The 27,690-nt window shown below is 37.9% G+C and overlaps 2 protein-coding genes across 12 annotated transcripts in view; one reads left to right on the forward strand and one right to left on the reverse strand.

The window, feature by feature from the left end:
- Positions 1 to 518: 518 nt before the first annotated feature.
- Positions 519 to 27,690, forward strand: part of rps2 (ribosomal protein S2) — a 71,148-nt gene continuing 43,976 nt past the window's right edge. Inside the window, exon 1 of the mRNA XM_051884928.1 lies at positions 519 to 523. The gene's annotated coding sequence lies outside the window, so the exon portion shown is untranslated. The remainder of the gene's footprint in view (positions 524 to 27,690) is intronic.
- spag9a (sperm associated antigen 9a) overlaps positions 16,253 to 27,690 on the reverse strand; it is a 34,672-nt gene continuing 23,234 nt past the window's right edge. For 5 of the 11 annotated variants that reach the window (XM_051884899.1, XM_051884857.1, XM_051884822.1 and 2 more), the window contains 12 exons: positions 26,585 to 26,806; positions 25,653 to 25,836; positions 25,447 to 25,569; positions 23,988 to 24,068; positions 23,713 to 23,780; positions 23,474 to 23,622; positions 21,954 to 22,125; positions 21,532 to 21,645; positions 21,359 to 21,391; positions 20,831 to 21,010; positions 18,915 to 19,031; positions 16,253 to 18,764 (listed from right to left, as the gene is read on the reverse strand). In XM_051884899.1, coding sequence (XP_051740859.1) covers positions 18,631 to 18,764; positions 18,915 to 19,031; positions 20,831 to 21,010; positions 21,359 to 21,391; positions 21,532 to 21,645; positions 21,954 to 22,125; positions 23,474 to 23,622; positions 23,713 to 23,780; positions 23,988 to 24,068; positions 25,447 to 25,569; positions 25,653 to 25,836; positions 26,585 to 26,806 — 1,577 coding nt within the window. In that variant the 3' untranslated portion in view covers positions 16,253 to 18,630. The remainder of the gene's footprint in view (positions 18,765 to 18,914; positions 19,032 to 20,830; positions 21,011 to 21,358; positions 21,392 to 21,531; positions 21,646 to 21,953; positions 22,126 to 23,473; positions 23,623 to 23,712; positions 23,781 to 23,987; positions 24,069 to 25,446; positions 25,570 to 25,652; positions 25,837 to 26,584; positions 26,807 to 27,690) is intronic. The other 6 variants (XM_051884840.1, XM_051884848.1, XM_051884908.1 and 3 more) reach the window with 3 other exon arrangements.

Here is a 27,690-nt window from a genome sequence, read left to right on the forward strand (position 1 = left end):
TGCTTGGAGATGAATAACATCTCATTATTTTCTTTCAGATGAACACAATCGGAGATATATTTAAAAATATCCTTGCTCCTCCAAACTTTATAATGGTTGTAAATGGGGGGCCACATTTTGAAGCCCAAATAAATGCATCCATCCATCATAAAAGTAATCCATACAACTCCAGTGGGGTAATAAAGGCCTTCTGAAGCGAAGCAATGCATTTTTGTAAGAAAAATATCCATATTTAAAACTTTATTAACTATAATAACTAGCTTTCTGCAGACGGCCGTACGCATCAATTTGCGGCGGAAGAGTAACCTCTAAACCGATACATGACATATTGATGAACTCGGAAGCGCAGAGGATAGAGCAAAACAAATCACCGGTCACGAATTAGAAGTCTAAAATAAGAATTTTTAAAGAGAAATGTCAATATAAGAGAAGATAAGCCTGAGATTGTTGCCCAGCCCTATTTGTTTGAACCGCAAGAGGCGTCTAAGTTTACGATACTCCTACATCCTGCGTCATACATCACGTCACGGGTTACTCAATTTGCGCAAGTCGACTTGCGCATTCTGCGTACAGGTCCTCTGGCGGAAGTTAAATATGGAGATTTTTCTTACAACAATGCATCGCTTCACTTCAGAAGGTCTTTATTAACCCACTGGAGCCATTTGGGTTATTTTTATTATGGATGGATGCATTATTTTTGGCTTCAAAACGTGGCCCCCCATTCACAACCATTATAAACCTTGCAGGACTAAGGATATTTTTAAATATATCTCTGATTGTGTTCGTCTGATTGAAGATATACACCTAGGATGGCTTGAGAGTGAGTAAATCATGGGATAATTTCATTTTTGGGTGAACTCTCTCTTTAAGCAGCACATCAGTTTTCATTGATGATAACTGTTTTTTGAGCATCAGATCAGCGTATTAGAATGATTTCTGAAACATTACTGTTTTTACTGTATTTCTGATCGAATAAATGCAGCCTGGGCAAATAAATTATGACAGAATAGTATTTTTTTGTTTTTTTTGGAACTATCTGTTGAACTTGTATTGAACCCAGATCATTCCTTTAACAAAAGGTTTGTGGTGTCTGTTTTTGTTGTGTTGGGACAGTGGCGGTGTGGACTAACAGACGCAGGTGGTGGTCCGGCTCTCTGTTGAGAGGCCCAGTTCAGTCATGGTTGAGCTCATCACTCTGTCGCTGCCTTCTGGCATCATTATGAGTCACAGAGCCTCTCAAAATCTGACCAATCACAGCACACCGACGGGAGAATCTCTCGCACTTACTCAGCGACGTGCTTCTGTTTGGCCGCTGTCCAAGGTGCTGAAAACATGAGCGGTGAAAGCCAGAACAATGCTGACTTAGACACAGAAAGCACACCATCACACGTGATATTAACTCAGATGGAAATACTTATTTTCAGCCCAGCCTAGTCTGTAGTAGTCTGATATGTAGTTTTTCGTATATAGCATTTATTACTCCAGTGTCACATGATACTTCAGAAATCATTATAATATGCTGATTTGATGCTCAAGACACATTTCTTCTTATTATTAACAGTGCTGCTTAATATTTTTGTGGAAACTGTTTCAGGATCCTTTGATGAATAGAAAAAGAACAGCATTTATTTGAAATGTATTTTTTGTTACATTACATTATATACTTCACTGTAACTTTTGATTAATTGCATTGCATCCTTGCTGAATAAAATGATTCATTTCTTTACAAAATAGATACCAAACTTTTGAACATTAGTGTAAATATTTATATTTTTTTATTTATTTAATTTGTACTATTTTTTTACCTCTATTTTTAAACGTTTAGACATACACTAGCATATGGATGGTTACAAAAGTTAATTATATGGACTAAAAGTTGCAATTTTGATCTCTTGGGGTATTTAAATTAATAGTTTTCATTCAGATTTTTTTATTTCTTTTTATTTACATGTTCCAAACCTGGTTGCAGTCATGTATTTCTGTGGGAACAAAAAGACCTTTTGATAAATAATCACACAGCTCTTTTCCATACAAAAACAGTTTATACTTCCAAGCTCCAAAAAAATAAAAAATAAAAAATAAAATAAAATTAGAAATTAAAAATCAAAGAGCATCATTAAAGTAGTCAATATGACTTATAACTGCATTATATTTCAATTTGTCTTAAGCCATTAGAAATTACACTTTGCTACAATGTAAAGTAGTGAGTGTACAGCTTGTATAACAATGTAAATTTGCTGTCCCCTCAAAATAACAACACGCAGCTATTAATGTCTAAACCGCTGGCCACAAAAGTGAGTACACCCCTAAGTGAAAATGTCCAAATTGGGCCCAATTAGCCATTTTCTCTCCCCGGTGTCATGTGACTCGTTAGTGTTACAAGGTCTCGGGTGTGAATGGGGAGCAGGTGTGTTAAATTCTTCAGAAATTCAAAATTTATACGGGTTTGGAGTAACACGAGGGTGAGCAAATAATGACCGAATTTTCTGGCTGTATTGCATTTAATGGGGCTCTGCTACAGTTTCCAACAGGCTTATGAGATCTGAATAAACTTGTGATCTGCCATATAAAATGAATCCTGAAATGTGCAAACAGATGCTGATAGTGTTGAGCTGCAGTGGTCAGTGATCTCTGAAGGTCTGTCTCTGACACATGGCTAATGAAGCATGTGTCTTCACGCCTCTGAGATCAGAGGAGCTCATCTAACACACACACACACACACACACACACACACACACACACACACACACAAACACACGGTCTCTCTCAGCTTCTAGCCAACTCTCTATGTAAAATTCAAAGCAGGTGAGCAGCAGACCCCACAGCAAACGTGTTTACCCAGCCTGTGACGCACATCAGAGCGAGAGAGAGCAGGATGGTGCTGATGGAATGAGGAGGAGGAGACAAATGGGAATAGGAAAGAGAATGAGAGAGATGCTGTGAAAGCCAAAACACTGATCCATGAAACAGGATACAGAGAGCACAGGTGCTGAGTCAAAGTGATAAATTAAACACGATTCCTAATGCACCTGTCCCTCATTCCCAAAAACCAAAGCACACTTAAAGTCAACATTCGGGTTGTCAAAAGTACCAAGTCGCTATTGAAATTTAAAAAAAAAAATGTGACAATATCAGCATTTCTGCAGTACCGGTAATACCTGATAGGCGGCTGCTTTCAAACGATCCCATGTGTATCTGTGTAGAGCATCAAAGGTTTCAATTTACAACATGTTTTTGAAGCATTGATCATTGCAGCCAATCACAGACAAATCTGTTGAGTGCGTGGACGCAATGGCCAATCAGAGGTGTTTAAATTAGTCAGAATCCGATCAACACCGCTCAAAACAGCAGCGTTTTCGTTCACCGCGTGCTTTAGAGTTCTGCAAGCTCGGGTGACACTTTTATATTACTAACAAAGTGTAAACTTGATGTAAGTAAGAGATTCATTGTGCAACATAGACAGCTTTTTTGATCATAGCGGGAGTTTGGCAGGAGTGTGGATCTCAGTGAGCAGGCGCTGAACGTAGCAGTGATTGACAGCTTCAGTGATTATAAAGGGAGCGTTCTTTGCTTGCTTTCTGTTTATAACCCATTTACAATTTGAATAAAAGTTTTTACTAGTCCTCTTACTTTTCAATTCCTGCCCTTCAAACATATACACCACTTTTTACAATTCAATCAATTCTAAATACATAAAATCAAGTGCTGCCCTTCATTTTATTCTCATTGAATAACCGTTTCACTTGAAAACACATCACATTATAAAAGTAAAATGGATTCTGAATGCATTATCGCTTCACTTAGCGGCCATTTTTGCAACACCCCGGGCAGCTAGTGTAGTTATAGCCTACAACAGCTCCAGTCAACATGGAGGAAAGACTGAAATCTTCAAAACTGTTGGCTAAGCTTTTGCTTTAATAGCATACACTAATATGTTTTTAAACAAAAGAAGGAATTAATACTTTTATTCAGCAAGAACAAACTTAATTGATCAAAAGTGACTGTAAAGACATTTATAATGTTACAAAAATGCAGATCTTTTGAGCGTTCTATTCATTAAAGAATTGTGAAAAAAATGCATCACAGTTTCAACAAATATAACTGTTTTCAACATTGATAATAATAAGAAATATTTTTTGAGCATCAAATCATCATATTAGAATGATTTATGAAGGATCATGTGACACTGAAGACTGGAGTAATGATGCTGAAAATTCAGCTTTACATCACAGGAATAAATTACATTTTAAAGGGTTAGTTCACCCATAAATGAAAATTCATTACTTATTTACTCACCCTGATGTCGTTCCACACCCGTAAGACCTTCGTTCATCTTCAGAACACAAATTAAGATATTTTTGATAAAATCTGAGAGCTTTTTTTTTTTATTCCCCATAGACAGCAATTTAACCACCACTTTCAAGGTTCAGAAAGGTACTAAAGGACCAGGAGAAAAATATATTACATTTAAACATTTTTATTTTAAACTTAACCTTCCTCTGATCATAATCCCCTCAGTTATTAAGACAGAAATGTCAACAACCATGGAAAACTCAAATAATTAAAATGTGCGGTGTTGCAGCTACAGATGTTGTTGGTTGAATACGGCTGTGCTCCAAAGGGTGAGCACGGCTAAGGTGGTACATCAAGTTCGTGGTATTACCAGTCTTGCATAATTTGCAGACGACATTGGGCTGACTACGGTCAGACTTATAATATCCAAAAAAACTGCCATACTGGCGAGCTGACTTTTCCTCTTTTATTTACAATTTCCTCGCTCGCTGCGGCACTCATTTTCTGCTTATTAGTTGCCGGTTACTGAAGAGGAATCCAGCAGACCAGCACGAGACAACGATATGGCGCAACCAAAAAGATACTGTTACATGACTGGCTGTTAGCGTGTCACTCCCTACGTTGCTAGGTTACCAGAGAGCGAGTGCCTTTGTTAATGCAACCAAACTTGCTTCGCAACCTCTGTTTTCTTCCGACAAAGAATAAAATAAAAAAATCGAACGTTTTATCGAACACATTTTTTATTGATATCGATCACGTGTCTATCGCGATACATATCATTATCGTTTTATCGCCCAGCCCTATTTCAGATTTCATCAAAAATATCTTAATTTGTGTTCTGAAGATGAACGAAGGTCTAATGGGTGTGGAACGACATGAGAGTGAGTAATTAATGACAGAATTTTCACTTTTGGGTGAATTAACCCTTTAAAATATATTCAAATAGAAAACAGTTATTTTAAATTGTAATAAAATGTTGCAATATTCAGGTTTTTACTGTGTCTTATGATCAAATAAAAGCAACATTGATAAGCATAAGAGACTTACGACACTGATCACAAATACAGGTGTAGAGTAAAAAACATCTGATTCCTCTATCAAAAAGGTGACTTGCATTTTTAAATGATAGGAGGGAATTGTTACATCTGCAATATTGAGCATTGCAGTTTCTCCAATTACTTGTATATATATATATATATTTCTCTCTCTTTACTTCCCATAAGCAGGAAGTAATGGCTGTCTGACTCTAATGATTGGCTATATGCTGTGACAGGAGGATGAGAGAAAGCACTGGGAATTTAAGCAGCACCTTTTCCCCAGAGGTAGGTGTGTGTGTGTGTGTGTGTGTGTGTGTATGCTTGTGCGTGTGTGTGTATTACACTGGTATTATGACGTAAACATGAAATATGATGACATTTCATGAGTCCTCATATTTAAAATAGCTTTAAAAACATACTAAATGTTTTATTAAAAATGTAAAAATGCAGAATGTTTTCTGTGATGGGTAGGTTTAGGGGTAGTGTAGGGGGATAGAACATACAGTTTGTACAGTATAAAAACCATTACAGTGTGTGTGTGTGTGTGTGTGTGTGTGTGTGTGTTGTTCTTACATTGGCCTTTCACATTGTATTCTCCTCCAGGCTAAAATGCATGAGGTTTATTGAGGAAGTTAGGGAACATGTGACTGGTTTTAGTCTCATGCATGTTCTGACACGTTTTAATCTATGGAGCACATTCTGTACTTTCTAAGGCAACCAACCACCACTATTACTATTGCTCATAATAACACACACACACACACACCCTAGGGGTTAAACTTTGTTGAGTAACCCACCCTGCGCCATTCGACATGAATGACACCTCAAATCATGTAGCTTGTTGCATAAAGGTGCACTACTACTTTTCTATGTGATCAGAATTTTAAAAACATGCCAAAAAAAAAAAAAAAAATCTCATAAACTGACATTGAAGAAGCAGCCCGAGCCAGAATGACACCAGAATGTCATAGAGACTTGGGTCACTAAGAATCCACCTATAGCAACCAACAAGAACACCCTAACAACCACAAAGCAATCCACTACAGTTTACTCAGAAAACCTCAGCAACATCAAACTACCTTTCTATATATTTGGTCTTATTTTTCATAGTGTACTTCTACACTTAGGGAACTATTTTATACTTTTGACCTGTCAAAATCATGGAGCGGAGCTGCTCAAACTTTAGTGTCCCGTGACAGGTTTTGTTCTAGAGAAATGTCTCGGCTGCTCTTGTTCTAGTTTTGTGCTCTGCAAGCCCCTTTGTGGTTATAAGCACTGTTCTCCAGGCATTTCCCCAGAGACTGTCAGGATAAATTTAGGGGCGACTTTGTGAGCCGAGCGGAAAAAAACATGCTGAGTACACACACACACACACACACACACACACACACACACACACACATTCACTTTGTACCTCTAAATTTGGAGGACTGCAGTGCAGGGATATTAAAAAGCCTGAATCATTACAGCCTTCAGAGGCCTTGATAAATTACAGACACATCACAGGGCGGATAGGTCAACGGATGGGCAGTAATGAGAGGGATAACAAACTGACGACAAACTCATTTTTACTTCATTAACAACCCACTGAAACCGCACACAGACTGAGCAGAGACTGAAGACGGTTTATACCCTGCTAAAGGAATAGCATTTTTTATTCACTCTCATGTCATTCTGAACCCGTTTGAGTTTGTGGAACAATAAAGGAGATGTTTTAAAGAATGTCCACGCTGTTCTTTCTTATACAATGCAAGTAAATGCAAGCGTTAAGATCCTTTAAATGTCTTTAAAATAAGTCTCTTATGATCATCAAGGCTGTATTTATTTGATCAAAAAACTGTAATATTGTGAAATATTATTACAATTTTAAATAACTTTTACATAAATGTTCTATTTTAATACATTAGCCTATTGTAAAATGTAATTTATTTCTGTGAAGCAAAAGCTGAATTTTCAGCATCATTACTCCAATCTTCAGTGTCACATGATCCTTCAGAAATCATTCTGATATGATGATTTGATGCTCAAGAAACGTTTCTCATTATTATAAGTGTTAAAACAGTTTCAGTTCGCTGCTTAAAGGGTTAGTTCACCCAAAAATGAAAATAATGTCATTTATTACTCACCCTCATGTCGTTCCACACCCGTAAGACCTTCGTTCATCTTCGGAACGCAAATTAAGATATTTTTGTTGAAATCCGATGGCTCAGTGAGGCCTGCATAGCCAGCAATGACATTTCCTCTCTCAAGATCCATTAATGTACTAAAAACATATTTAAATCAGTTCATGTGAGTACAGTGGTTCAATATTAATATTATAAAGCGACTGAGAATATTTTTGGTGAGCCAAAAAAACAAAATAACGACTTATATAGTGATGGCCGATTTCAAAACACTGCTTCATGAAGCTTCAGACCATATGAAACTTTTGTGTCGAATCAGCGGTTCGGAGCGCCAAAGTCACGTGATTTCAGCAGTTTGACACGCGATCCGAATCATGATTCGACACAAAAGATTCATAACGGTCCGAAGCTTCATGAAGCAGTGTTTTGAAATCAGCCATCACCTTATAAGTCGTTATTTTGTTTTTTTGGTGCACCAAAAATATTCTCATCGCTTTATAATATTAATATTGAACCACTGTACTCACATGAACTGATTTAAATATAGAGGAAATGTCATTGCTGTGAATGCAGGCCTCACTGAGCCATCAGATTTCAACAAAATATCTTAATTTGTGTTCCGAAGATTAACGAAGGTCTTACGGGCGTGGAACGACATGAGGGTGAGTAATAAATGGCATTATTTTCATTTTTGGGTGAACTAACCCTTTAATATTTTTGTGAAAATGTGATACATTTTTCCAGTATTCTTACCATTTATCATAATCCATTTACACTGCAATTATGATTGCCTAAATAGTGTTATGAGATTAACAATATAAAATCAAACATTTTGAATATAGAAATATGAAATGTTGGGGAAAATGAAGATACTTATATAAGAAACTAAAACCTCCAGTAGGTGGCGGCAAGTCGTACTAAATGAATCATAGAATCATTCTTTCAACCGATTCGTTCAAACCGGCTGATTCTTTCATGAAAGAAGCAATCCACTGACTTTATGAATGGGTAATTGAATCATTGACTCACCCGATTCGTTCAAACTGTCAATCATTCAAGAACGAAACACCGCTGTGTGTTGCTGGGAGACGCAACTTTTCTGCTTTTTTTCTGCTATTTTCATTGGCAAAATAGAGCAAAAACGGTGAAAATTGACAACGTTCTGTCTAAAAACTGTCAATTCATATAATCAGCTTATTGTACTATTGTTTAAATTTAAATGAATATCACATTTTGCTCTTGCTCGTGTGATATTGCTAAACTATATTTTGTTATAAACACAAAATTCAAGAGCAAATCATATCTTGAATTTTGGGGGCATTTTTATTCATTTTGGTAGCATTTATGACCTTGCACGATGCTATTTTTACGTCAAAACCAGACTAGCTTGTTTGCTAAGTTTAATGGAGGGCTGGCTGTATTGAGATGTTTTAATAGTGGTTTATTTTCACAGCGGTGACAAACAGTGCAGAAGTTTAGAGCAAACACGATGGTTACCTGGCTGTCACCAATGAAGGAAGGCCCGGGAGTCATGGATGCAAGCGTGGGTGGCTGTGACAAGGGATGTCGGAGATTGGGAGGGGCTTGTGCCGTCTCGCAGAATTATTAAAGGGATAGTTCACCCTAAAGTGAAAATTAAAGGGATAGATCACCCAAAAATGAAATTTCTGTCATTATTTACTCACCCTCAAGTTGTTACAAACCTGTATGAATTTTTTTCTTCTGCTAAACACAAAAGAAGATATTTTGAAGAATGTCTGTAACCAAAAAGTTGATGGACCCCATTGACTTCTGTAGTATTTTTTTTCTATACTATAGAAGTCAATGGGGCCCATTACCAGCATTCTTCAAAATATCCTCTTTTGTGTTCAGCAGAAGAAAGAAATTCATACAGGTTCGGAACAACAGGAGGGTTAGTAAATTATGACAGAATTTAAATTTTTGGGTGAACCATTCCTTCAAGATGAGAATTAATTGAGATTTGATGCCATGGGCCAAATATAAACAAAAACTAGAATATAACATAAACTAAAAATGGTTTGCAAAAAGGGCACTTATCTAATCAAAGGCCAGAAGGGCACTTGGGGTCTCTCTGTGCACGTGCCTGCTGACCAGAGGCTATCGAGCTCCAAAAAAGTATATAAAAGTAGTCCTTATGCACTATATTTCAAGTGTTTTAGAGCCATACAATAGCTTTATGTGATGAAAAGACCCAAAATTAAGCCATTATCCACTATTAATGCAGTAGCTCTCGAATGTCATTTCCACATGTGCATATTCACACGTAGCACACCAGATTTGACGTCAATGCCAGATCTGTTCTCACGTGTCCTATAAACCAAACACAACATGCCCATTGTCAATATACAGAAGAGTGAATGACATTTAAGAGTAATGTGAGCAAATGATGACAGAATTTAAATTTTTGTTAAAATTGTTCCTTTAAGAAATGCCCTTTTATAACCTCTTAAAGGGATGGGGGGGGGCACAAACATATCTTATGTTTGTGTTCAGCAGAACAAAGAAATTCATACAGGTTTGGAACAACTTGAGGGAGAGTAAATGATGACAGAATTTTCATTTTTGGGTGAACTATCCCTTTAAAGAAGCAGCTTGTATTTAAATCAAACTAAAATTCCTGTTGTTTTGAGGTTGTGCCTTTAAATGTAATGTTAAAATAAAAATAAAGGCTTACAATACAAAAAAATAAGGTTAGAACAGGCATAATGGGCAAGAAATGGACAGCCGTGCAACCAATGATAAACAAAGCACTGCCAGACACTTGAGCTGTTGTGTGTGTGTGTGTGTGTGTGTGTGTGTGTGTGTGTGTGTGTGTGTGTGTGTGTGTGTGTGTGTGTGTAAATATAGAGATACCAATGAAATCAACAAACCTTTCACACTCTTCTCCCTTACGCATGTGCTCACAATCCCCGCCAGACATACTAACACCTCACCGAAATATACATCACACAAAGCACATGGTCAGTCGCGGCGCTTCTATGTTTAGAGGGAATGGCCAGGGGAAGGGCGTCACCCCTTATACCCCTCGTGATACTAAACTTCACATGGACAGTTTGTCGCATTCACACAGTCTCGTCTTGCCCAGCTCCTGTGATTCATAATTCCTGATTCAGCCACAGGGAAACCCTGACATTTGCCTGAACGCCGGCCATGTTGCCGCTGCCCTTTGACCCATGACCTACTCATTTGACAATGTTTTTTTGCATGCTCTGTAATGGCACATTCAAACCCTTGTGAAAAAGAAATGCAATAGTTGTAGTGAAACTTTCAAACCTTAAAAATATACTTTTAAAAAACTGCAAATGATATAAAATAACTACATTAAAAGCCACAGAAGATGTTTTACAGAATTTGGTAACTAGACAGTTGATAGTAACCATTTTTTTTTCCTACTATGGAAGTCAATGGCTACCGTGAACTGTTTGATTACCAACATTCTTCAAAATATTTTCTTTTGTGTTCAACAGAATAAAGAAACTTATACAGGTTTGGAACAACATGAGGGTGAGTAAATGAGGATAGAATTTTCATTTTTGGGTGAACTAACCCTTTAAGGATTTTCATGACTGTTTTTTAACACACTTTTAAAAAGTGCACTTTGTACTAATGTCAAATTAAAAGTTTTACTTTAAAGTACATTTTAAATTATTATGTTTTAATAATCTTGTCATGCTTTAAAGTTTAATGTGTTTACTAACATACTAAAACACATGTAAAGTACTTGATTATAATTTAACTGTTAGTTTGGTATTCATTCAAGTGTATTTATACCATAATGTTTGTCAGTACATTCAGCAGTACACTTTAACCATATTTCATAAAACAATAGAAGTAATTATGAAATTACATCTAAGGAGGTACTTAAGTCCTACTTAAGTGGGTCAAAAAACACTTTTAACATTAAACTAATTGCATTTAATATTACTTTAAACTAATACATTTTCATTTAATTCCAAATAACATGCAATTATGCAATGTCCAGACCATTACATTCAGTTCATACTAAAGTATAATCTTTTAAAGTATTTTGGTTAATGCATTAGTACATGTATATGAGCAATATAATTTTTTACAAAATGTAACCTTTCTTAATGTTAGTTAATAAATATACAGCTGTTTGTTTGTTCATGTTAGTTCACAGTGCTTTTATTCATGTTAACAGTCACAACTTTTGATTTTATGTGAGTTAAATAAGATTAATAAATGTAAAGCGTTACCAGAATATTATTTCTGTAATAAGTAAGTTCTCTTTTTAAAAGTATGCTAAAGTGTACTTTTGTTCACAAGTGAACTCAAGGACTGTGTGTGTACACTCAAAGCGTCTTCACACGGTCTAAACGCTCACATTAAAAGATTGTAATATTCACATACACGCTTGGAACTTTCTAACTTTGAGCTTAAGCATTTGAACGTTGTTAAATAACAGTGTAGTTGCTGAAAGACCTGAAGACATTATGAAATCAAATCACATTGTAAATGTTACCTAACACGGTTTACGTATATGGTAACAGATGGTAAAAACAAGGGCCTGAATGATTACCATATTCATGTACTATGTAAATTATGGAATATGCCAAGGTCTTTCAAAGAACAACTGCAAAAAACAAACAAGCATGGTATTACTAAGGTACATGGTGTTCAAAATTGTATATTTATGTCTTTGCAAGCGACATGAACACAGCTAAAATAACAATAACAAAAAATTATGGAGGTGTGGGATTTCACTGTCCTCAAAGTATGTGAGAGGGTAGGTGAGCAGAAAACACACACACGCACAGGGAAAATAGCTTAGGAGAGCAGCTGGCTCTCTTATGTAAGTGCTGCAGCTCTGTTTCTCTCTCTCTCGCGCTCGCTCACCGTCAGCAGCATGTGTAATGCTCTTCATGTTACTATGGGCCTGCGGGAACAGTGCAGTGCTGCCACCTGCTGGCGAAACGCAGTATGTTCTTCCACTATATCATATGGATCGGCGGTTCTCAACTGGACACATTTAAAAATCCAGGTTTTACTTTGCACCTGAAGGGGCGACATAAACACAGTACCAAAACTAGCCATAATATAAAAGTGAATAAGTGTCATTAAAATCAAACATCTACATTTATTTATAGTCTATTCCTTTTAACTGCATAATCTCGACAACACGAGGGTGTCAATAGAACTTTAATCTTTCAGCTGTCGATATTATCAAGACGATTTCTGCAATTATGTCAAACAGGACTAATGTTTTAGATTGAGACAAACCACCACCTAATATCATAAAACAAATCAATCTATTGCCAATGCTTACAGGTGTGCATACTGTTGATTTCTCTCCAAAATGATGTCACTTCCTGGAGGATGATGCCATCTTCTGTTAGTTAAAGGAATATAGACCTCTTTTCATTTAGTAAACATTGTGACGCTTTTTGTGGGAGGAGCTTAGGTGGAGGCAGAGCAATTCCTATGACCACTAATGCAAGTTAGCAAGTTTTGTTAGCTTGTTTTTTAACAATGACTGGAAAAAATCTGTTTTTATCTGAATATGTAAGGTCACTGTCCGGGACAGCGACTGTTATTTGAAAAAGTTCACTTCAATGGACGGAAGCAGATTGGCCGACCCATACTCGCTCACTCAATGGATGGACGATCTGACAGGATTACCTCCACTGCACTTATGACGACTGTAGAAAGGGAGACGACAGTTTCCTTTATGTTTAGTCTCTTTAGACACATAACCAAACCATAATCCATTCCAACACAATTACAAAACTCTAGGCTTCTGGTACCTGATAGTTGTCGCTTCCTAAACTCTGGAATAGCCTTCCTGATAATGTTCAGGGTTTAGACTCAATCTCCCATCTTAAATCTAGATTAAAGACTCATCTCTTTAGCCAAGCATTCACATAGTGAATCTCATATCCCTGTACTCCAGTTATATCAGATTAAACGCATGACTATATTTGCTTAAAGGGCATATTGCAGGTTAAAAAAGCTGTTAAGAAAAGCAGCTATGCTAATAATTTTCCATTTGCTTTTCTGTTTTATCTTGGGATTCCCATCCCGAGGTAACTAGAGAGTATGTCAGCTCCAGTTTGGATCCAGAAGAACACCTGTGAAAAGACAGCGCTAACTCCTGCGAGGACTTCAGATGCAAACTAATTCAACATGCACCAATGCTATATCCTAATCATTTAACAACATGTATTCTTTACATCACTGAGCTCATTGTTTCTGCTTTAAATTTATACATTGTTTAAACTAATACATTGTTAGCTAACTGCATGATTTGTATATGTACAATTCTAAAATGCATAACTTGGACACAGTCACCTCTGATAACAGATCACTCTAAATTGTAATGTAGACATACATTTTCTGTATAGCTGCTTTGAAACTTTATGTATTGTGAAAAGCGCTATACAAATAAACATGAATTGAATTGAATTGAATTTGGAGTGTACTCGGCTTGGCAGAGGTGGATCTCTCCGCATCCAGAGAACACTCACTGCCCACTGTTATATTCACTAACACAGCCTCCCTTGGGGGTGGATGCATTCGCACACAGCTGGCTGAAAGCGCGCAAGTATGCCTTTCCTCCAGTGAAACTCCTGCTTCGCGTGCTTTGCAAAATCAGAGAGGAGAGGGAATCAGTTCTCTTAGTGGCAGTGAAATGGCCCAGCCATCCATGGTTCCCAGAACAGGTGGAGATGCTGAAAGCCCTCAATGGAAAATCCCGCTGAGGGGACCTTCTCTCTCAAACACAGGGAACAATATGGCATCCAAACGTGGAATCTTCATGTCTGGCCGCTCGACGGAGGCCGTTCCATGCTTATGTTGAAAATCATAGCACTATGATTTTGATTTTGTGGCCCAATGGTTAGAGAGCCGGACTTGTAACCCTAAAGGTTGCAGGTTCGAATCTCAGTACCAGCAGGAAATGTAGGTGGGGGGAGTGAATGAACAGCGCTCTCTTTCACTCTCATTCCACCCTCATTCCACCCACAACTGAGGTGCCCTTGAGCAAGGCACTTAACTCCCAATCTCTCCCTGGGCGCCGCAGCAAAAAAAATGGCTGCCCACTGCTCTGGGTGTGTGTTCACGGTGTGCGTGCACTTGAATGGGTAAAATGCGACATGACGTGTAACCCATACTCAGAATTTGGGCTATCTGTTTGCATTGCCGCGAGCAAACCAGTCCTTATGAGGGGGTTCTATAAGCAATGTCTCACTCCGCTGCACCTCACGGGGGTGCTGTAAAAAAGATGAGCGTGAATTAACTTCAAGTGGTTGTCGCTCGACTTCCCTAGACCTGAGTGGGATGAGCTGGTGAAAATTTTTCCACCACAGCAGTAACCAAATCTCCAAACAGGCCGTCTTTGGACATGGGGGCATCTAAAAGAAAACTTTTGTCCTTTTCCTTGATGTCAGTTAGAGTAAGCCAAAGATGGCGCTCAACTGCGACCATTCCCACCATGGAACTGCCTATTGCCTGGGCAGTATGCTTGATAGCTCTAAGCGACAAGTCAGTAGCCCGTCTGAGTACCTTGACAGCCTCTGGAATTGGGCTCTCTCCCTCATCCAGCTCTTTAAGCACGTCTGCTTTATAAGCTTGGAGCAAAGCCATAGAATGAAAAGTGGTCGCCGCCTGTCCAGCGGCCATGTAAGATTTCCCGACTAAAGTGGAAGTAATCTTACATGGCTTGGAGGGCAGCAGGGGGCTTGACTACCAAGCATGAGCTGAGTCTCTTCTACACAAGAGTCTCTTCTACGACCGCCATGACAGTGTAGTCATGCTCCGCCATATTGCAAACAGTGGTAAAGTCAGTGGCAGCAGGATTCATAATGCGCGCCGAAAATGGCTGCTTCCATTACTTCGATACCTCTTGGTGGAGGTCTTGGAAGAAGGGGAGAGGCTTACGGGGATGGGCTGGGGGCGGCTAGTCAAAAATCGGTCATCCAGTTTCATCACTGTCCCATTCTAGCCCCATATAAGATGGGGGAAGTGCGTTTCTCCTGTCCACTTGGAGAAAGACAACTGAATTCACTCATAAGCACCTCAGAATCTGAGGCCGCTGTAGACAGCACATCATCATCGAACGGTTCACAACCGAAAGAAAATGAATTACGAGCTTCTGGGGTAGGCCGCAAACCGGGTCTGCGCAATGCTCCTCTAATGCCTGCACGTGGCCCGGAGAGAGTGAGAGAAAGGAAGAAAATTCCGTCTGCACACTCTCCACGCTTCAGCAATCGCAGAAATGGAATGGCCGGGGTTGGATGCGCGTCCTCCTTTCCTCAGAAAAGAGGTGAGCCTTGAGCGCAAAACTCTCGATTTTAGGCTAACACCGTGTCAACAGTCAGAAAGGCCTTTAAGCACTGCCTGAGCATGCTGAAGGCCCAAACATTGCACGCACCGGTCATGAGTGTCTCCGCCTGCGATGAACCTGTTGCAGAGATCGATGCATCTCCTCTAACTCACTGTATACGCTTGAGAGGAGTGGAAAAACTGCTCTGAAAATAGCCAAGAACACAACAAAAATGCTATCCTACGGGCAACAGATAATTCGCTTTCCTGAAGGAAATGAAATCTGATGAAATCACACGTAGCATGCTGATATGAGCATACAAGACGTATTTCTTGGGGCGGTGCTAAGTGCTACTGGCCAATAAAAGGCATGATGGTATAAATGCTTCAGACATTCGCCACACCAGAGGTGTTCCCATAGCAACAGTACGCAGCATTGAGTGAACCTATGAAAGGGAACATATGAACACATTAGAGAATAAAACCAAGACATAAAGTGAATTCCCCATGAAATTGAGTTTAATAGAGTTTAAAAATAAGGCTATAATGCAGTTTTAGCAAACTTTTGACAAGAAAAACACAGTAATGACAAGCTGTGGCACACACAGCAAGTCCAGTAAGAGTTAAGGGATATAGCGACTACACATACACACACTCATCCACACACACAAATGCAGTATTTCTCAATCATCTCCACACACGCTCACACATATACACACAGCCACCCAAAAATGTGGCGTTAAACAAACATGAACAAACTGCAGTATACTTATAAAAAAAAAATTAAAAAAAAAACATGCATAGCTCAGTACAATAAACGTTGATTTTCGAACGATCCACAGAGGTTATACGTCATACGCCGTCTAATACTGTCAACATTTTAGTCAGTTCCTTAAACATGACAACATCGCTTCAAAAAGGTGTCTGACGTAAAGCAAAACAATAACGTCCTTGTTCACAAACATGTAAAAAGTTACATTCTGAACCACAAAGTTCATTATGAAAAATAAATACTTGGAATGGTGACGACAAGGATATAAAGATTCCCTTTATGTGTCAGAATTTAAAAGAAACAAAAAGCCCAAAACCGACCCATTTCCCCATAAAAAGTCAAATATCATGTTGCATTTGCTTCAACAGACATCAAGGTACAATAAAAGTGTCGTACAGAGCAGATACAAAAGGAGCGCAAAACTCATAATTAGAAAACTTAACACACTCGAACCCAGGTCTGGGACATACAATACAGACAAAACCCACATTAATTATCTGGTATGCTTAGTGCTGAAGCAAACAAAACTAAATCCAACACAAGAAATACAAATAATTTATTATACAATCCCTGTCAATTTTTTATTAACATTATTTTGTCCGTTGTTTGTCCATTCAAGAGAGTCACAGAACATCAAAAAGCCTTGGCAATGCAAAATATTTGACAACTAGGCTGTTTAGTATGTGTTATTTGTTCTACGTTTCATCCTTTGGTAAAAGGGCAGACCATCTCAACTACAATAAACACTGCTGTGTATTAGAGCTGCATAATTAATCATTAAAAAAATTGAAATCTCGATTCAAATACCCACACGATTCTGTCGCTAACGGTCACTGTCGCTCGTGTCACCAGAAATCGACAGCTCCCTATTGAAATAAAAGGGATCATTACTTTGTCGCTGGTAGTGTAAATGCAGCTTTATTACCAAATGACAGCGTATCGCCTGTCTATTAAACTTTTGACAAAATCACACCAGAACATTCAGATCTGCGTTGGCGCTGCGACTGATCCAGAGAGAGCAGTTGTCATATATGTATGAAACAGCTTCACAAAAAGTCTTTTTAACCAAACAGTATCGTTATTTCTGTCTTACAATAAATCAAATGATCACAGAAGTACTGGGATAAAAGTTTATAGTTTGGATATAAACATTAATGTCTACGGTAGCGATCAAAGTAGTGCAAATCACCTTTTGAAAGTAACGTGGCGCTTCCAATAACGTTGGAATTCATTCAAATTAAATTAAACATTTTAAATAAACTGCAGCAATTAACATTTTGTCCGAATCTCTAGTAAATTACATGTTTAGAGGTCTGTTCAGAATCGTGGGAGAATCGTGATCTCTATTTGAAACAAAAAATCGTGATTTTCAATTTGAATTGTGCAGCTCTACCATATGTTGTTCTTTCCAGAGATTATGTTCGTCTATGTTCGGTACTGTCTTTAAAGTGCCAGCAAGCTCTAGCGTGACGGAAGCCCAAATTTCTAGAGCTCCAGGGCTCCGTATAGGAATGATACAGGACTCATGCAAGCGAGAAATACACACATACAGACACGCACACCATGCTGTAAGGTGCCGAGACACACCGCTCGTGAGATCTACGCTAGACAGATAGCAAAAATAGCTCTCTGAGTTTCTATATACATGAACTACACAATGCTACCACTGCCATAGTGCACAGAGAAACCTCTGATCAATTCTGTGAAGAACACTAAAAAAAACACACTCACAAAAATCATCTCAAGCAGCTAACATTACAACAGTTCCCTAAAGTTATATGTTGTAAACCGTTAAGACTTTTTAGCACAGGATTTTTGTATTGTTGCGATATAGTTGTGGACGGACTTAAAGTCATCGTTTTGTTCCTTCCTTCATTTCAACACTTATCTCTTTTCTGTCAATGCCAGATTTATATAAAACAATAAAATTAAATAAACATCTAAGCAAAAAATATTAAAGAACTTATTGTGATGTAGGTATTAAGAACAACACTATTAATAATAATATCTGTATTAATAAGAAGAAAAGTATGTTGTAAAATAATAAGCCTGTGTGGGTTTGATCTAGAGTTCTCCGTTTAACCCGCAGCAGTGATTTATCAGTCACTCACTGCCAAGCGCAACCTGCCAGACTATAACATAACTGCGCTCAGGTTTGGCAGGAGCCGACTGCAGTTTCAAAGTAGGTTCAGCTGATTCTTCATCTTCATCTCGTCCCAAACCACCATCCTCGTCACCTGAGAGAAAAAAAGATGGTTTTATAATGTCAGCAGACCATTTTTTCAGTAGCTTTGTTCATTCTCAGAATTTCCAAAATTAGAGAACTAAATGAATAGGGTTAAAAAGGACGGAGACGGTCCTGGAGACACTGGTACTGAAGCTCTTACCGATTCTGAAGTCGATGTATCCCTCTCCTCCACTCATGATAAGCATGCTCTTGCCGTCTGGGGCTGAAGAGTCTGAGGTCTCAGGCGTGCCTTCAGCTCCTGGCACAATAACCTGACCTGAAACGCAGCATTAACACATTTGCACTCCACCAGTCATTATATCAAACACCAAAGATTTAAAACAATATTAATTTATTAACCCCCTGGAGTTGTATGGATTACTTTTTTATGGATGGATGCATTATTTTTGACTTCAAAACACAGCCCTCCATTCACAACCATTATAAACCCTGGAGGACTAAGGATGTTTTTAAATATATCTCCTATTGTGTACGTCTGAAAGAAGATCGTCATATACACCTAGGATGGCTTGAGGGTGCGTAAAGCTTGGGGTAATTTTCATTTTTGGGTGAACTAACCCTTTAATTTTAATCAAAGAACAAAGGTAACCAAGAAAATTGTAGCTTTAATAAGGATTAATCTATATTTAATTTATAATTTATGTAGTGAAGACTGTAAAGTGTTTGATAACTTTATTCAATTTCTGTATATTTCCTACCTGTTAGACAGGTATAGGAAGGCCACAGGTAAATGTGACATTTATTTCAATGGGTTTATGTGAAGATCGTTTTTAAGTTCAACTAAAGCTGCAGTCTGTAAGTTTTGCCTCTTTGTCGCCATCTCTGTTTGAAACCTGCAATTGCAGTTATCTGCGTAATCATCATCTTTACGTGGGTTGTGCATTGGCACGACTCCTCAGCGCGGATGAATCTAATATTTGCTGTCAGTCACCACACCGGTGTGGATACTGTACTTCAGAATCACAGATTGTAGTCTTGAAGTATGACCAAAATAAGAATTAAAAAAAATGTTATCTGAACAAGTAACATGTCTGTAACTTTTGTTCTGACCAACTGAGAAAAAAAAACATAACAATAAATCGCGCTGCAATGGTGATTAAATCTAAGGATCGCTTAGCTCGAATCACGTCAAACCATGCAAATTATTATTATTGTTATACTTTGTTCTCAAATTGTTAATGTTAACAACATCAGCATTGCGTGACTACGCGTATTTAGTGTGTATTAGCGTTAACCGTAGATTTCAATTTCTGTAGCCACTCCACAGTCCGACGACTTTTGCTTTTGACTACGGGTGAATCTCCAGTTGTCACTGATGATTGTCATTTGGACCTTTCTGGATTACAATCCACCATCAAAATGTTAAGTTTAATTATTCCAGCTGCTGTGAGAAAAGGCTATAAATGATCCGCTACCAGCAGCATCTTCCACATGTGATTTAGCCTACTAGCTGGGACTCCTTTATGTAAACAGACGCGATGTAATGACGCAAAGACGAACGGCTGCATGCTTGAATTTCTCGCGGAAACCCATCAGTACCTCTCTTTTTAGAAAACATTATTACAGGCTTACCGTTGTGAATTGGGCTAAGGTAAGAAGATAGTTTTGAACACTGGCTGGTTATGTACTTGCTCAAAAAAAATTTTTTGAACATTTTTAACCAAAAAAAGTTATAGACTGTAGCTTTAAATTAAAAGTTGTTATTTTTTAAAGCCTAATAAAATGTTGAAATTGATAGCATTTATTTATAATGTAATGTTGAATGTCTAAAATTAATGTTTTTTAAAAAAAAAAAAAAATCAATGTCATAGAGACATCAGTACCAGTATTAGTATCAGGGATACTGGCCTTCATTCATAAAAAGACGCCATTAAACAAATATTTAAAATATACTGTTGTTTGGAGAGTAATCTGGAGAGTAACTATGAAATTATTACAATATAAAAATATTAAAACTCCAATGTTTTTTTATATATCTTGATTAATTACAGAGAAAATGTGCGATTAATTCATTCTTTTTTTAATCGATGGACAGCACTAGTTTTGAGGTCATACCTGGAACTGTAGCAAAGAATTTAACAGCATCTCTGTGGCCATGGAAGCATAGCTGAGCGTGTGCCATGGAGCAGTACGGTACGTATGAGCCAGTCACAGCACCATCCATGGTATCATCACCGTACACTCGCACCGCTCCACCTGGACGACAGGCGATCGCACCCACCGTCTTATTAGCTGCTGGGGGAAAAATGTTTAAACACAAGTGTCTAAAGCATCTAATGTTAGCAGTTAGTATCTTGCAGTGCAGATGTCTGTCAAATTCAAAGCAAAGCCTTGTTGTGAAATTATTGGGATACAGCCATTAATATTAAAGCATTAAAAGCAAATTTCAATTAGAAGCAGATTCACTGTTGATCAGCTCAGAAAGATGAAGGTGGTTGGAGAGAGAGCAAGATCTGAGAGGAACTAAGAACAAAGAACTTGGAGATGAAATATTGAACAAAGCTGAGCATAAAAGCAAACAAGCCAAGCAAGACAGCTTTGTTTTAGAATTTATCTGCTGTCAACATTGTGTTTCCCACTCACCCCTCTGACCTAGATATCCACACTGACCTACAGCTACAGAGACAGGAGATGAGAAAGAGAAGACAGGAGGAGAGAAACATATAGAGAAGTGGCCAAAGATACTGAAACTAAAGCTGCCTTCCACATCAAATACTGATGTACATATGTTTATGTGTGTTGTCATATTGGCTTACCATCTGATAATGGGATGGATATGATGACACCATTTCCTGTTCCCACCCACAGCCGGTTACAGGAAACCATCAGAGCGGTGATTCTCACAAAAGAGAAGCCCAGTTTTCCTGTTCCTGTTAAAGACGAGTGGAGGTCCAGTCAATTGTGTATTTATTCCAAAGCATAATATAAAAGAGCTCATATCTTAATTTCATGTGTTTTGCAGATGCACAAATCCCGTTCAAAAGTTTTGGGTCAGAAAGACTTCTTTTTTTTTTAAAGGTACACTGCGAGACAATGGGTCATCACAGGCCCGCTGTCAGGCGAATCTGGGTTCGCACAAAAAAAAAAAAAGCCCCAAAAATTCTAGCAATACTCACAGGGACGTTAAGGTGTAAAGTGATGTTACACCTAAAAAACACATTTTTCACAGTATTCTCACCTAACATTTTGCTGACATAAGGCTCAATGTCCACGTCCTGGAGATGCTGGAAGGTGTGAGCGTGGAAGAGGCGGAGGGTGGAGTCTAGCCGGATGGACACCCAGATCCCATCACCCACCCAGGCCAGCTGACGCACCTGACTCTCCTTACGCGGGTGGGCATCAAAAGACTTCTGTTTCACCAATGCCCAATGAGAAATGCATCACAACACATTGTAAAAAGATCCTGTTTAAGCAAGTTAAAGGGATAGTTCACCCAAAAATGAAAATTCTGTCATCATTTACTCCTACTCAAGTTGTTCCAAACCTGTATAAATTTCTTTGTTCTGCTGTACACAAAGAAAGATATTTGGAAGAATGTTTGTAACCAAGCAGATCTCGCCCACCATTGACTGCCATAGTATTTTTTTTTTTTTACTATGGTAGTCAATGGTAGGTGAAATCTGCTTGGTTACAAACATTCTTCCAAATATCTTTCTTTGTGTACTCTTCTTTGTATCCCTTTAAAGGGGTACTTCACCACTGGCAAACTGGGCTTTCAGTAAAACATGGCTGCCTATACAGTAGAAAGGTGAAACAATTTTTGAAATTGGTGCTACCTGACTAGACAAAACAGAAAAAAGCTGTTGTCTTCCTATTTGCCAAATAGGTAGGAAAACATCAACACCCATAATGCACTAAGCATGTTGCCGTTCAAGGCCACTCCTACAAGTGTCCTCCCAGAGTCCAATACTGCCTTGCTTTAGTAGGAAATACTTCTGAGCAAACTTTTAGTCATAATAGTGTTGACTTGTATTGTTCCTGGGTGCAAGAATTTAAAGAGCAAATGTTAAGCGGGTGTAAGGTACTTTAGTTTCCAGTGAAGGATCCAGCACATTGTAGGCAGCGGTTAAAGGCTACAAAGAATACTAAATACGGAGAGAACGCTGTAACGGAAAATCTTTGCAGTCAACATTTCAAACTGGATGAAAACGAACACAGTGTTTTAGGCCAAACGGAGGGGAAAAAACTGCTGTTCTGTCAGTTTTGCCAGAAGCAAAACGTTGTTGCGTGCAGTTAAGAAAGCTGTAGCCATAGTATTTTTACCATAATGCTGTTTAAAGAGTAGACAAAGTACGATACCATTTTCAGTTATAAACCTACTCTTACAATAACTGTTCTGTTAATAACCCTCTGTCGATCCGACTGTCCAGGGCAGGGATACAAAAATGCGGAAGTATAATCAGTATTTTTCAAGAAAGCCCTGGAGCTGTCAATACATTCATTTGTCAGCAAAATAAACGTTTTGCTGGCAAATAAATATGAATTTCTCGGTCCAGGTAACATGGAGAATGAGCAAACATTGTTAATTTACATGTACTACAGACAGTGTAACAATACAAAGCGGGTTGAAAATAGGCAAAGTTACACTTTAAGGAAATTTTTGTGCTTCAGAAAATTAGATTTAACTAATACTAATAAAAATTGCATGCAGCACATTTTTCAAAAATGCAAAAGCTAACAGAGTAAGGACTACTGAACCTCTATTTTCATTGCTTTGGGCTGAATGACATAGATCTTGTTCCTGTAGCCGCACCACACTTTATCATGCACAACGGTCATGCAGCGGATTGAGTGATGTGGCCGGCCGAGGTCCAAGAGGTGGTAGTTTGTTAAATCCCACTGGCTGTCTGTAAAAGTAGAAGCAAGATGGTTTTATACAGCTAAACGTTGAAGTTGGGATGAGTATCTGAATTATTAGCAAACTAACAGTGTCTTACCAAGACCTCTGTGAAAGATGGCCAGTGTACCGTCAGCCAGAGCCACCAAAACACGGCCTTTCACATGTCTATGTAGAGAAACCATATAAAATATCATTAGTACTCAATGTTTTTTTTTTTTTATTTCAGCTCAATAATGAATAAAAGTTAAATAAAATATAGCTAAAAGAAAATTGCTTTATCATCTGGCTACATACTTTGAAATCCCACTCAAATATGAAATAAACAATATTCCAAAAGTTATTATCTACCTGAATTTGTCACTTTTCACTTACACAATGTTCAAGATGGAATCCTTCAGCTTGACAGCATGAAGACACTTCCTCCATCGAGCGACAGATGAGTGCACATATAAACTACATAAAAGACATTTGCAAATGAGGAATTGTCAGATTGTTTTTCAATGGTGCAATATAACAAATTGTTGATGATCTGATAGTGTGTACATTAAACAGCTCTCTAAATCATTTTTCCAGTGCAGTGCAGTTGCTATACTGTAGATCTTAGTCAAAGTAGACACAACAAACAAGGCAGGCTGTGTCTTACTGTTGAGTACTTAAGTTTTGATCGTTCAGCTGACAAAAACTGAAAAGTATGATTTTTCACAAATTTCAAGTGGACAAAAATACTAACAGAAAATGCAGGTTGTAAAAGTGAGATCCAAAGAAATATGGCAGTATTTTTGTTTTTATGTACAATAAGAAGATAAACATCAACAACAAAACAAATCCATCACTACCGGTCAAAAGTTTGGAATAATTAAAGGGGTCAAATTTGCCTTGATCGATTGACATGAAAGAGGTCTTTGTACCATTAAAACATCCTGCAAGTTTCAAAGCTTAAAACGTCCTTCTCATTATAAACAAAGCATTTATTTAATCAAGCTCCAAAAACGGCTTGTTTTGATACTGGTTTGATACATTTGCATATCAACAGTTATACATCATCGCACCTTAGGCCCCGCCCACTGGCGTTCAGACACTTAATAGCTGACATGTCATGTCATGACCCCTTTAAGATTTTTTAAAAGTTTTTGAAACATGTCTTACCAAGTCTGCATTTATTTAATCGAAAATACAGTAAAAACAGTGATATTGTGAAATATTATTACAATTTAAAACACCTGTTTTTATTTGTGAATATACTGTAAAATGTAATTTATTCCTGTGATCAAAGCTGAATTTTCAGCATCATTACTCCAGTCTTCAGTGTCACATGATCCTTCAGAAATCATTCTAATATGATGATATGATACTCAAGAAACATTTATTATTATTATCAATGTTGAACGCAGTTGTGCTGCTTAATATTTTGTTTCAGGATTCTTTGATGAACCAAAAGTTCAAACGAACAGCATTTATTTGAAATTTATTTATAACATTATAATTGTCTTTACTGTCACTTTTGATCCATTTAATGAGTCATTGCTGAATAAAGTATTAATTTCTATTAAATAAACAAACTTACTGACCCTAAACTTTTGAACAATAGTGTATATACTCATATATATACACAAATTCATACTTGTATATAAACTCATAATATATAAAACTAATTTTGCCAATTTATTTCAAATTATACTCTCTCTATATATTTAAACTTTTGACATTTTTCAAAAAGTTTCAGTATTCAGTGTTTCAAAATAAATGCAGGCAAATTCAAATCATTATTATCCTTTAATGAAGTCTGTTGCCATAAAGGAAATGTATATAGTGCTTGTGGCCAGATGCTCACCAGCCGTTCTGAGCCCCCAGCCACATGGTGGGCAGTGCGCTGCTCATCCGCTGGGTCTCTTCTTTTGCCAGATCCACCCTGCCACCTGCTGAGACCGTATCGTCCCTGTCCTGATCAGACTCCCTGGCAAGGAACCCAATCAAGGATGAGTTCCCATACAAATCTGGATGTAAATCAACAAAGATAAGATACAGGGTCTGACTCACCTTTGGTTTTCATTCCCTGCTGAAGCCCCAGAAGACTCTGTTCCGAGTGGGTCTGTAAACACATGCTCTGTGTAGATTCCTGGCTGACAGGTGTCCTGTCCTGGGCTCTCCTGGTCTTCCTCAGTGGCCTCCATAGCCTCCTCTGCTGCAGGGACCCCGTCTTCACTGGGAGCTCTGGAGAGATCTACAACAGAGGGACTTACAAGTAATGATGGGAGATACAAAGCTTTTCAAAACTCTGAATCAAGTCAACCAATTGCTTCACAAAATGATTCACTGTTCAGAAGAGCTTGAAACACCACAGGCTGGCTGGTCAATGCAACGGACATTGTACATGCATCGAAAATTTAGTCCAAATACCTCTTACAAACTAACTGCACGTGTTTTCATGCAAGTATAATCTATTAAATGTAATCTACAAATAATTAAATACCACTAAATATGAAGTTTCTGTAAGATTTGTGTTCTTTTATTATTTAATAGTGCTTGTTTTGTGTAGAAGCAATTAAATAACATAATCCTTTTTGTATTATACGCACATAAGTATTAAAGTTCATTAAATTAATAAAAAAAATTAACCTACATTACAAAACTGACCCGAGATCAGTTAAAACCATTAGACACTTGTTCATTGGTCACTGGTTCATTGCCAGCTAGCAACAAACCTTCTGAATTCTGAAATGTTTCGAAACCAAGGCTCAAAACGTTATGATGTAATGAAGCCTTGTTTGCTGAAATCAAGTTCAGAACCACTGATTCAAAACAAATGTTTTGAAGCTTCATGAATCACTACTTCCAAGTGTCAGGTAAGCCAGGAGTTTACTTTTAAACTTCAAATAGCTCATCCAACCAAAATTCAGAGTCTGAACAATTGGTTCCATAAAAAGTTGCCAAAATGACGATTTATACACCAAGCTGCAAACGGTTCTTACCACTTCCTCTGGCAGGACTCTGTTCTGCTGACTGTTCGTTGACTCCTGTGCTGCCCGTCTGAGATCCTGTGCTGGACTCTTCAACACTGCAGCCCACCGCTGACACGTCACTCAACACACCCTCACTGCCCTGAGAGCTGCTACTGGCCAATAAACTGTCTGGTCCCGCCTCCAAGTCCTGAGGAATCTCCTCCCCTGCGGGATAGTCTGTCTCCAAGACCCCTGGAAATCACATTACAATAAACAAAATTATTGCTTTTATCCATATTTAAATGGCACTGTTAATTGCTTCCTAAGAGTTAATTGTGTGAATTATGTGAATTATTTCTCCACTCTCTTTTTCATCATCTCTTTTTCAAGGCAAACATAAATTTATAATTGGCTTTGCCACATCATACTTAGCACTGCAATCATTTCACTTACTTTGTTGCCATTCAATTATCTGCAGAATTGCAAGCAACAAAACTAGAGATGCACCAATGTATCGGCCATAATCGGTATCGGCTAATAAAAACAATTATTTTCACTATCGGCCATCGGCTGATTGTTAAAACAACCGATGATCAGGGCCAATTATATCCTGTCGAAAGGGGGTGGAAAAACCTGTCAGACTGCAACTCATACTGTGTGTGAAGAAAATCTCGTGTTGAATTTAGGGCAAGTTAATGCGAAAATAACGCGTTAACAGTTGTAGAGCGCTTCCTATCCAATAATCACAGAGAGCTTTGTGCTTTGTTACTTTTGATAAGAAATAAAGTCTCCTCTTTCAAATTCTGTCCATTTTATCACAAAAATCTAACAATAAATGGTGTTTTGATGCTCTTAAATGTGACGTGACAGATTGCTGTAGCACGGAGTGCAAATCTTTTCTTGCACTTTAATACAACATGTATACATATATACATATATCTCAAAAAACTTGCATGAACATTAAAAAGGTATATTAAAAGATACAGCACAACTTACGAAATCCGTAATGTAGACCAAGTGTAATGCAGACTAAAATGAGGTTTGACCCCAATTTCAAAGTCAAGGTACAAAGTCAATGCACTCTCTTTAAGTTTGAACACTGAAAAAGGTCTGAGTTGGTTTCATGTAAAGAAGTC

The sequence above is a fragment of the Ctenopharyngodon idella genome, chromosome 3 (genome assembly GCF_019924925.1).
Source record: "Ctenopharyngodon idella isolate HZGC_01 chromosome 3, HZGC01, whole genome shotgun sequence".
Lineage (NCBI taxonomy): Eukaryota > Metazoa > Chordata > Actinopteri > Cypriniformes > Xenocyprididae > Ctenopharyngodon > Ctenopharyngodon idella.